The sequence below is a fragment of the Grammomys surdaster genome, unplaced genomic scaffold (genome assembly GCF_004785775.1).
Source record: "Grammomys surdaster isolate TR1022 unplaced genomic scaffold, NIH_TR_1.0 271, whole genome shotgun sequence".
Taxonomy (NCBI): Eukaryota; Metazoa; Chordata; class Mammalia; order Rodentia; family Muridae; genus Grammomys; species Grammomys surdaster.
The window spans coordinates 8,547,338-8,560,184 of NW_021604712.1; the positions used below are offsets into that span (position 1 = coordinate 8,547,338).

Sequence of the window (12,847 nt, forward strand, 5' to 3'; positions counted from 1 at the left end):
CACACACACACACACACATACACGTATGCATACACACCACACACACACACACACACACACACACACGGGTAAAGAGTTCAGTGTATCTCGGTTAGCAGAGCACTTGCCTAGCACGCCTCTAATATCGGCCCCCAGGAGACAGACAGAAGTAGGAGGCTCATAACTTTAAGGTTATCCCCAGTTCAAAAAACAGTTCAAGGCCAGCCTGTGCTACATGAGACCTAGTCTCAAGATCACCTCCAAACAAATAAAAAATAACCCAACCCCAATAGGAGGAGGAATAAATAAATAAATAAATAAATTCTTTCTCCAGTTCTGACAAAGACTGTAACTTCTGCCAGTCTACTCTAGTACTTCAAAATGTTTTGTGTAATTAAAATCTAGAAGCTTGGTTATGAATGATCAGATAATCAGCCCTTTATTTCGTTTTTTAGATATAGAAGTTAAGTAAAAGTTTCATAAGGTAATGTGATTAAGAAGAAAAGAGTATTCCAACTTCCAGACAGACTAAGTTCTACTGGAGAAAGCCCATGATATTCTGAGACAGATAAAAAGATAGTAGCTTGTACCAGACGAACAGAGGGCAAGGCAGACAGACATTCTGCTGCTGATTGTTTTCGAGAAAGGAAGGGAAGTAGGTCTTAATTTCCTATCAATTATGCAACCAACAACGCAGGCACGAACGACACGAGGATTCCAAAGTCACATAAAACCATATTTCAAAGATATTAAAGAATTTATAGAAGGTAAACTAGTGAGAAACTACTAGTCTTAACCTAAATAAATGAGCCAGGTGGTGGTGGCGCATGCCTTTAATCCCAGCACTTGGGAGGCAGAGGCAGGCAGATTTCTGAGTTCGAGGCCGGCCTGGTCTACAGAGTGAGTTCCAGGACAGCCAGGGCTATAAAGAGAAACCCACTGAAAGAAATATGCTTTCGTAGCATTGCAGACTTAAAAGAACTGAGCTGGAGAGATGGCTTAGTGGGTTAGCACACTGGCTGCTCTTGCAGAGGACCCATGTTCAAATCCCAGCACCTACATGGTGACCCTCAACCACCTGTAACTTCAACACCGGGGGATCAAACATCCTCCTCTGACTTTTTCAGGCAATGCATGCATGTAGCACACAGACATACCTGTAGGCAAAACATCCATACATATAAACACAAAATAAAAGAGAGAATAGAAAGGACTCAGGATACGTTGTTGGGAATTAACGTGATAATTAACTTGATAAGGAGTCAGAAGACAACGACTACACGTAATCCCTTGGGGAAACAAGAATGACTTGAAGAATTCAAGAGGGGACTTCTTCCTCACTGTTGTTAGCCAGGGAAGACATAGACATACAGACTTGGTCTGTGGCTCTGGCAACCAAAAGGATACTCTGTCTCACTGGCTGACCAGATACTGGAAACAACAGCTGCCCACTGAAAAACCAGGACTTCTGTAGTGGAGATAATAAAGGACCCAGATGCCAAATTCAGTAAAGCTCAAAAATGGAAACTAGTTCAAGCAGTAAAATGCCATTTGTTAATTTGAATGCGCAGCGGCAAATTTTATTTTCATTATACATAACTTGGAAAATCAAACTATCTATGTAAATAGCATAACTTTTAAAAGGGAAGGACAGGAGCTAGAGAGATGGCTCCGTGGTTAAGAGCGCTGTGACTCTGCCATAGAACTTGAATTCAGTTCCCAGCACCTACTTAGTGCAGGTCCCAAGTACCTATGATTCCAGCTCCAGAGGATCCAATGCCTTCTTCTAGATTCTGCTGACACCAAGATACGTGTATCATAAATACGTCCACATAAATAAAATTATGTACTTCTAAGGGAAGGGGAAAGTGTCGTAAATAGGTACACATGAATAAAAATAAATGTTTTTAGAGGGAAGAACTTTTCAAGTGCACTGAGCCACAGTTTAGGGGCAGACCAGGGGTCTCTTCTTCATGAGAGCAACAGTCCATTTTTGACCCAAGTGAAGCTGCAGTTTGTACAAAAACCTTTTGGCGAGTCCACGAAATAGAACTGGTCAGACAGACTCTCCAGGTGAGGCCTCTTGCAGATCGTTATAAACTCTGGTCTGTGCTGGATTCATCTTGGACTGCTTGATCTCTATCAGGCCTGTCTTAAGTTTCTCCAGCTCTTGCCATTTCAAACATGCTTCTTTTCTGCTTCCAATGACCCAATGTGCTCACAGCAGAGGCCACCACAGACACCACCCATGAGCATTTGCTCCCTGATGTCAAAACACTAATACAGTTTTAATACAGGATTGAATAGACATACAGAATATAGAAATATAGTACATAGAAAATATCTATACAAATTAAATCAAGAAAAAAGTTTCTAATTTTCTGAAGAAAAGCAACTTAACATTGTTTTCTGATTTCCTTATGCTTGGGAAGAAAGGACAGCTGTACAACTTAAGAATAAGCTATACTACCCAGGGGTAGTTGCTTTGCTCCTTAGTGAGACATTCCTGATGTTTTCCAGACATTCTAGAATGACAGCTCATCTTCAATAAATAGTTTTTTCTAGCACTGTCACAATTTACTATTCGCAGTGTTAACGGTACAATCAATGCAATTCACTGTGATATTTCCACACATGCCCATATCGTGTGCTCATCATGGCTGTCTCTCCCCGCACTCAGCCTGTCTCTGTCTTGTTTGCTTTTTACTTTAAGAGTTAAGCACACAATGATATTCACACCTCTAATTCTTCTTCTCCAGCCTGCAAGTAATGTTTCATGTGCACTCTGAACAAGAGACTCATTAAGGACAAGGTCTCGGACTTTACCATGGTAGAGTCAGCAAAAAGGGGAATGGGAAGGGAAACACATAAGTACCACTTACTTTTCAAAGAAGTATCTGACGACCATTAAGAGAAGGGCATATGGAATTGTGATGTACAAGTGGGAAGCTTTCACGAAGATAAGCCCTTCATGATCTTCCAGGTCTGACCACTTTATTGTCGGAGGAAGCCAGAATCTCTCCGACCAGAACCATTTTCTAAACGTCTGAAACATTCTAGACAAATGAAGAAAAGCATAGGTTAGACTCGTCAACTCAGCCCTTGGAACCGAGATATTGTGGAACACTGTCTTTGAAAACACTTAAAGCAGGATCTTAAAATAAGAAAGGGGGTAAGTAAGCTCTCAGTGCCTTCTACTGCATTTAACAAGGAAACTACATCCAGTGGCTCCAGAGTGCTTAGGCGGTGGGATGGAAAACCAAAGCTTAGCACGCTCCTCTTCATATTTTAGGATGCACACTTGTGGCCATTACAGATACTTATTTTTCTCATATGGCTCATGATATAAAAATAATTTAATGGGCTCTACAACTTCCAAGTATCAAAAATCAAGCCCCTGAAAGTTTCAATGTGTAGATAAAACTTCACAAGCACTCTAAGACATGTCCTGGGAGATGAAGGACAAGTTTACATGATGTCACGTCAGTAATCTTTCTATTTTTAATATTTTGGGGTAGTGGGAATTGAACTTAGCATTTCACTCATATTAGGCACAGACTCTAGAGTGAGATAGGTGCCTGACCCCCTTTGAAGCCAGTTGTTACTAAATTGCATAGACTTAGCCTTGCGCCCATTTTGAAGCCCAGGCCTCCTGCTTCAGCTTCCTGGAGGCTAGAATTACAAATCTTTGCCATTGGGCATGGATCCTGTTAATAATCATATTTATGGAGACTCTCCTATCTGCTGAAGCACTGTACTAGATATGGGGTACACAGTAGTTAATAAATAAGGTTCCCATCTTGAGAACCAAATAGACTTGTAGGTGAGGCAAGCCTGTTTAAAATGAGTAACTTTGATACATATTTTTAGGCATCATAAAAATTGATCAATTCTAATGTGTTAGTTTTGCCTTATCATCATCATGATGTTATTATTCTTAGAAGCTTGTTTTTCTTCAATGAGAGACAGAAACATGGTGGCTCAGGATGGGAGGGGAGATGGGAAGGAACTGGGAGGAATTGAGGGAGTAGAAACCATAAGCAGAATATATTATGTGGGAAAAGATCTATTTTCAGTAAAAGGAAAAAAAGAATCCTAACTAGAACAGAAAAATAAAGAATAAAACTGCAAAGTGCTGTGCGGCGAGGCTAGACAATGGACGCAGCAGAGATGCCCACTGGAGATGGCCAGCAGCGAGGAGATGTGAGCTAGAGAAGGCAAAAGAGTAGGAGCAGAAGCTGATTGGCAGCACGCAGCACTGGAGTGACTTGGATTCGGTTGCTTCCCTTTGCTGTCCCAACACCCAACCCAGAAGCATCCGTGAGCACAGAGTGCAGGAATTCCTCTCCATCGGCAATCAGGCAGCTGTGCAGCACTGGACGCCTGCTGGCCAACCTCTCATCCAACTCAAGTCTGAAATTGCTATGGGCTCAACCCCAAGTCCTCCCGGGAGAGATGGCAACCTCAAGCTTCAGGCTGTTTAACTTGTGCTTTTGACTGGCTACACATCTGGGCGCTCAAAACCCCCCTTAAGTATGATTACTTTGTGAGAGTGGTTTACCAGACTCAGGAAACATGGACTTACATTGGTTTATTACCAATGATACAGAAGAGATGGATACGGCAAAGCATGTAGGAAGGGCTTTGATCATCTATGCTTTCTCCAGGTACACACATTAAGCTACCTGGAGCTCTTAGAAATCTGCCCTTTGTTCTTACTGAAATTTCATTGTGTAGGCATGATTAAGCCCTTAGCCACTGGCAAAGACTTGAACCCTTAGTCCCTTGGCCCTCCCCAAAAGTTGAGGAGTATGACTGGTGGCAGAAACCCTTGAATCCTGCCTTGGCCTTTCCTGGGCCCTGCCAAGTGCATCAGTAGCCAGTCAGCTCATTACCATACAAGAGAACACAGCCCTGCCAGAGATTTCAGCAGTCTATAGAGGTTGTCTATCAGGAAGTGTGCACTCCATCACACCGCCTGCATGTTTTAACCTCACCATGGTGGCTATGACCATTTCCATCCCAACAGTTTGAAACTGAGACCGTTTGGTTTTTCTCTGTAAATATTTAGCCAGAAACACGGGTCAGACTGTCCCTAGAGTCACAACCTTATGCCTAGTGTTGAGAGCAGCGCCCTTCCAGAGGGGTGCCAATCCAGTCAGAGCCACACCTGCACAGCCGTGCCCTTGGAGAAAGGTGAGCTTGGGCATGGATTATCATTCCACTGTCCTTCCTAACCTGAGCTGCCAAATCATGCAAATACGGTCAAAAAAAGATGCCCACCAATACATACACATTTTCACTTGGGCTCTCGGACTGTGAAGAAGAAAGGGAGAAAGAAGTGACACTAGGCTTCAGGGGGATTCCAGATAGGCCAGAGTTGATATGGTCTGAGCCAGGGAAGGACAGTGACAATAAATAAATTGGGGTTGGGGTGGGAAGGTGGGCTTAACAAATGTCATCAACCTATTTGGTACAGTAACAGAGGAGTCTAGTGTGACTGCTCTGGCATCTGATACCCGTTTCCTATGGAGGAAACTAAGATGTGGGTGGAGGATGAGGATGTAACTCAGTGGTAGAGTGTCTGTCTCACACACACAAGGCTCTGTCCTGAGTTTGACCTTAGCATACCTCCCCTACCACCCAAGACAAATCTACGCAGCGTTCACACCGAGGTACTGCTCAGAACAAGGGTAAACACAAGCATTTGAGTCAATCTCCAATTCTTACAGATTTTAGAAATTAATACAAGCTAAAATGTTTTTTACCAAGCCTGAGCTCATCATTCAAACCAGAACTAGGTATGGACGTAAAGACAAACATATCTTTTGAGGAGTTTGCCTCTGCAGATTTGTGGCATTATTGGCTCTGACAAAAATTAAAAATACCAGGGCTAGGAGCAAATAGCAATGCAGTGAGTTAGGGTTTTTTTTTCTTCTAGTATTGTTCAATAATTACTACATAAAATAAGTTGCTCAGTCCTAAAACACAACTCAGGGAAACATGGATTTTCTTTGCCTTGGGAGAAATACAGCTTTTCAAGCAGCCTATAATATAAGTTATGCAGGAGTAAGTCCTTAACATTAGATGCAAGCTGGGCTTCAAGTCTGCTGGAAACAATAGTCAATTTAATGCCTAGCCACACCAAGTAAAGACAGCCAACAGAAGAAACAACTTAGAAGACAGAGAGGACAAAGAAGAAAAAGACAGACTTCAGAAAATGTCGCTCATACTTAGAAACAAAACTCAGTCAATCCTTACTATAAACACTTTCCTTGGGCGTTGCCATAAAACATCCATAACTAAAGATTCGGGGGTCTTAGAGTCCTTAGAGCTCATACCAAGGTCAAGATCTCAAAATGAAGCACAGATCTAAATGTAGGAGCCAGAGTCATACGACTCCCACAATAGGACAGTGGAGTGAATCTTGGTGACCCTGTCTCAGACCAGGCCCTCTGAGATGACATGTGGGAGCAGAAGCGACAAGAGCAGAGGTAGATCAAAAGAGATCAGAGGGAAAGACTCCTGTGCACCAGTGGACATGAGCCAGGGACAGCACCAGTGACATGAGCCAGGGACCCACAGGACAGAGGAAAGTCTGAAAGTGTGTGTCATAAGGGAAATGTTTCAAATATGCAAAGAACCCTTACATCCCACTACTAGCGGGACAAATAGCCCATCCTTAGAAAGTATCTGAACAAGCATGTCACCTGAGACACACACATGGTCAGTAAAGTGAGCACAGGAAGGGGTGCTCCGCATTGCCAGCCATGAAAGAAACACAAGCTCAAGCTGCCACTCCCATCACTGAGTGTGATACCAAAGCCCCAAAATCACAGACAGACCCCAGAGAAGTCAGCCCCAGGCACTGCCCCTGGGAGTGCACGTTATCTGCCAATCACTCCTAGAGAGCAAGAAAATTCAAAGGATTCCGTTCCAACGTGGATGACTCCTCAAGGCTTACCTTAGGTAAAAAGGTAATGGCTCACAAATGGTCTATCTGAGCTCGTGGCTACTATACATTCAGAGCAAACAGCTCCATAGAGACAGAGAGTAGGTTAGAGATTGGCTTAGTTAGGGTTTCCATTGCTGTGAAGACAGCGTGACCACAGTCACTCTTAAAGGAGAACAATACATTGGGGCTGGATTACAATTCAGTGGATCAGCCCATTATCAGGAAGCATGGCAGCATGCAGGCAGACATGGTGCTGGAGAAGGAGCTGAGAGTTCTATATCTCGATCTGCAGGCAGCAGAAGGAGACCTTGCATCACACTGGGCATAGCTTGAGTATCTACGAGACCTCAAAGGCCGCCTCCACAGCAACACATATCCTCTGACAAAGCCACACCCACTCTAACAAGGCCATACCTCTTAATGGTGTCACTCCCTATGCTTGGGTCAAGCACCCAAATACATGAGACTATGAGTGTCAAACCTATTGAAACCACCACTGGTATACCTTGGGGCTATGGTGGTGGAGGGGACATTCCTGGCTTGAGAGTAGAGGAGGTGACTTCTAAGGGAGGGGCATGGCACTTCTCTGGAAATAATGAAGTATTCAAAATCGGTGTTGTTACACAACAGAGAATGTACCGAAAAGCATTTAAGTGTGCACTTTAAATGAATAATATAATATGTGAATTGCATGTTAAGAAAAAAAAAAAGAAAGAGTAAGGTACCTCAGAGAGGAAGATTTCAAATTCAAGGCCAATCTAAACTGTACCATTGGAGCCTGCCACAAAACAATAAACAGAAAGAATCTGTCCTGAAGAAGTGTCTCAATCAGATGACAGCCCCTCAAGTATAAACTGTCCACCAGATTTCCACATGCCAACATGTAGCTCCAGGCACAGGCCTTAATAACTCAGTTTCTTTTCAGTCAACTTTCCCACCTTTCTTTTGTTTTCTCTCAAGATATATGTAGTGTGTGCGTGCATGCATTTGTATATCATTCGAGCAAGGGAGAGAGACAGAGACAGACAGAGGGGGGAGAGGGAGAGAGGAGAAAGGGGGATGGGAGGGAAAAGGAGAAAGGGAAAGGGGACTGGGAGAGAGAGGGGGGAGGGGGCAGGAAGAGAGAGATTACGAGATATAAGAATCTTCTTCTGGCTTTTAGCCAGACACAATTCCCATTTACCTGGCCTTTGATAAGGTCTGTAAGGGTACAACCTGTACTATCTGTTAACACTATTCTAGTAGCTTTCAGAATAACACCACCACCTCTCTCTGACCCTAGTGCACTGGGCAGGTCACCTTGGAAGTCAGTCAGTACTCATCCCCCACAGAAAACGTGAAAAATCACACCCACATATGACAGTAATATTTTCAGAGCTGGTGGGGACATCTCTATCCATTAGCATCTCAGAAGGCCTGGTCTGAGACAAGGTCACTGAGATTCACTCCACTATCATATTCTATATGCAAATGTCCTCCATCCGATGCTTTCCTTGGGTCATCCAGGGCTGCAGCAGCCAGTGCTATCCCGAAGTGTCAGACAGTAGCCTGCACAGGTGGCTGCAGCACAGAACACATAGCTGCTTTTTCTCAGTTCCATGGCCTGCCTCCCGGTTCTGATGTCATCCAAATTTGGTTCACCAGCCTTCCTTCAGGAAAGGCCAATAATCTCTGATAATGGTTTTTGTTTAAGACACCAAGACACAGGAGGAGAGGAAAAGAGAGGAAGACCTTTAAAGCTTCACAACAGTGATTCTGTCACTTAGGACTCCTGACTGTGATCCATTAACTTTTTAGTTAATTTAGTTCAGTGATTCTGAGAACCTCACTGACTCCCGTGCTATGATCTTATACTCGTTCGGCTTAACTCTAGACTTCGTGGATGTTTGAGGAAAAAAAAAAACTGTTAAAACAAGGCCTGTCAGACTCTGAGGCAAGACAATGGCTTGAGCTCACACGTTCAAGATCAGTATGTGCAACACAACAGAACTTGTCTCAATATACAAAGACAAATGAAGAAACTCAAAGGACCAGTCTTCACCAGATCTGTCTGGATTCTCCTGGAAGAGGTACATGGTTTTACTACTTGGTCACTCTAAGTTCCTCTATGCCTGAGCAGCCGGCCAGGTTATAGGAATGGATGGGGTCTCCAGGAAGAGAGCAAGCAGAACACCCTCATGTCAGACCCTCAGGAACTGTGAGCTACTGATGGAAGCTAGACTGTATTGAGAACAGCAGGAGTGACAATATAGCACAAATGATGTTTGAGTTAATTATCTACAAGCCATTTCAGTTTTATTAACTGCAAAACAATCCTTACAATTTGGGACTAGGGTAAGGTAAACATGTCTGTCTACATTACTGATTCGTGTTTTCTTTGGAACTAACTCTGCACACCCAGCCCAAGGAACTGGTTATGCCTTGAAGATAAAGCACAAAGGATATCATGAGCAGCTCTCTGCTTTCTGTGAACGGCCCTGAGGCTGAGCCATCCTGGATTCTCTCAAAGCATCAAGGTCATGACTCTTCAGGTCAACAAGCAAGATCATGCATACGACACAAACACCTAACTCTAAAAGAAATTCCTTGTGACTGAGGCTATTAATGAGCATGTGTGGACACACACACACACACACATTCATAGACACATACACTACACATACACACACAGACCATATACACACACTCACGTACATACACACAAACACACACACACATACACACATATCACACACAGACACACACATACTACACACACAACACATATATATCATACAAACAATACACGTACATTATATACACATACACACACAATACACTACACACACATCATACACATACATAATATACACATACACACACACCATACACTCACACATGTACACACACACTACACACAGATACCACACACACATTATATACATATAAAATACACACACAATATACAGACACACACATCACATATAATATGTATGATATATATAATATATATTACACAAAACTACACTCTAAATACACATTTTATATACTTACACACACTCACATATACACTACACACACACTATGCACCCACCCACACCACCCTCACACACACACACACACACACACACACACACACACACCACACCACATTCACAGCCAACAAAAACAACAACATCAAACCCTACACTGTAGTTGCTTGAGCTTATTCCTATTGAAAAACCAAGGAGAAAATATAAAACAGGAGGGGGGACCTCCCATTCTCCCTATAGAGAAGCAAGTGACACGCATGAGGGAAAACACAAAGCAATGTAAAACAATTTTCTCGGATCACATTTGCCATTCTACTCACTTAAAGCCTCCAGGAATTTAGTATAGACGTAGAGATTTTAAAATCCAAAATAACATAATATATTTGACAAAAATGTAGTATCACCTAAAGATGTCCTTGAAGGGTATCTGAATGACTCCAAGAATTCAGTCGTTTCATCTTTCAGCCCAGAGCTCTCATTCCCAGCCCAGGTTACCTGGACACATGCTGCCCTGTAGGTCAGGGCACCATTTCCCAGCTTTTCTTGTGCTAGGAGCGGCTGTGTACACCGTGTTAATGACACAGAAACGGAACTAATTTGGGTTGTCTCTCCGTAAATGAGGCTGCATGCCCAGTTGGCTCTGTCCGTCTCTTAGTGGAAGATGGACACCACAGGACAAGAGCAACACTTCGGGTCAACTGGCTTTTTCGTCCTGCTCCAGTCACAGCTAGGCTGTCAAACACAACGGAAGCAAACACCTATGGTACCCAAGGCATAGAACTGAGTCTCTGTGTTACATCCTAGGCTGAAACTCTAATTGTTATATGGAGAAGACTAAGGAGGAGTCGTAAGCCTGAGCTATTCTTTGTGTTGCTTCTGAGTAGATTATAAAGCTGGAGAGACTTACTCATAAAACCATGAGTGAGAGAATAAAATGCAAGCCATACACTGGGATAAAATATTTGAAACATTTTCTATACAAGAATGTGTATCTGAAATATACGTCTAAAATATATAGCTCAATAAAAATAAACCAGGGGGCTTCTTTCCTAACAAATCCGTTGAGGACCTTGGTCTCCATTACCCTTCTACCTAGGGAGGGGTGTCTAAGGATTTGCTCTGCCTGTAGGGGCCTCCTGTCTGAAGCTTCTGCCAGTTCTGACTCTATCGCCTCTCCACTTCAAACAACATCTTGCCTGCCTTGGAAACATAAATCTCATCCCATGATAGAGTTCTCCACACCATCGGGCCCCAGGCAGTGAAGGTACACCAAGAGAGAAAGGGGGTTTGCTTCTAGGTTCTAGAGAATTTCCAGTGAAGTTATCCAGGTCCTCCAGCAGCCAGCGTATTCCAGTCCCTCCCTCCAGCATGGAGTCTCCAGTGAGCTCGCTCTCTCCCAAGGAGCGGCTCTACCATGTGCCCTAGTGGCTGTGTTAAGTTCCTCAGAGTTTTCAGCACATTCTGCTGCAGCCCCCAGTACTCACCTCTGCATCCCAGTCCCCTAAACCCTCAGTGGATTTTATTATCTTAGAGTAGTGACTGTTTCTTCAACTTCCCACTCCCATGTATTACACTGTGGAGTTCTTCCCACAGGCCAGTCCCTCATGAGTCCTGCCCTCACTGGGCCCAGCCTACCCTGATGGGGAAGGTATCCATTTTTCTACCCTTACCCTAACAGCAGACAACTGATGACTGTGGTTCTCTTAGACAAGTCAAAATACTGGTGTTTTCTTCACTCTGTTTGGGGTCAGATGATTACTTGAAGTTATTCCCATACATTCTAAAACTTAATGTCCCATGACATTAAGCCATGGGCCAGCTATTGCTTTCTGCAAAGGGACATTTTATGAATCATTACTAATCATATGATACTTTTCTAGCAAAGCTCATAACCCACTGAAATGCCAGTTAGATACCTGAAATCCATATGCGATCTATTTCTTTTCCAGGAGATGCTTTAGTGCTTCTCTCTCTTGCGTCAACTGACCTCATGAAATGCCTGGCAATAACGTGGACTTCTTAGAAAGGTTCCAAGCACAATTCACATCTGCGATGTGTGCAGAAAAACTCAACCTGGACAAGACTCCACCAGAGTCCTATTGCCCACAATGGCTCTTTCCTATCTGGAACCCCACTTCTCTCTGCAGAGAAGAGTCTCTTGGAGCTAAGCTGCTTGTAGGATGTCCCTGGATGATGAGAGCTTTGCTTATGTCTCCAGTGACCCTGTGCCTGCCCTGACCTCATTCTGGGATCCTGTGACAGTGAGTGGTCTGTTCTCTCATACTTGAGTGGAAAGGCAGGTCTCTGTAGCTTTAGAGCACATGCCTCCTCCTGCCTAGAATGTTCTTCCCATATGTCTTGCTGCCACTTATCTGCTCTGTCGCATCTCCCTTATGTTTCTGGAAGGCCTCCATCTAAAATACCTGGGACCCTGCTGCCCCAAAGCTAGATAAAGAAGAATCCCTGTAGGTTGCTACAATTGCTGCCTGCTTCCTCCAACCCACGATCTATGTCAAATTTGTAACTACCTATTTGTACACTGACTTGATTTTTGAGTTTAATTGCCTTCCTATATTCCAAGACCCACAAGAGCAGAGACTAGTTTGTAGTGACCCACAGTAGCACCTAGAATTTTGTACACAGCAAGCAAATGGCCAACACTTGTTAGGGGAGGTAGAATAATAGAGTGTCCACTCTCGGGAGACTTAGAGCCAGTGGGACCACATCCTGGCCACAGTACTGACCACAGTACCCTAGCCATGAGCCTCTGGACGACTAACTGATCTCAGTTTCCCCACCTATGAAATGGACACCTTATAGTTCTGGCTGATTTAAATGTTTAAATTTTGTTACTGTTGACCTAATATTAGGATTATTTATAATTGGTTTATTTAAGGGTTCA

General features: G+C 43.5%; 1 protein-coding gene across 1 annotated transcript in view; it reads right to left on the reverse strand.

The window, feature by feature from the left end:
* The window catches only part of Cers3 (ceramide synthase 3), a 77,151-nt gene that overhangs the window by 51,297 nt on the left and 13,007 nt on the right, over window positions 1–12,847 (reverse strand). Inside the window, 1 exon segment of the mRNA XM_028776737.1 lies at window positions 2,862–3,035. Coding sequence (XP_028632570.1) covers window positions 2,862–3,035 — 174 coding nt within the window.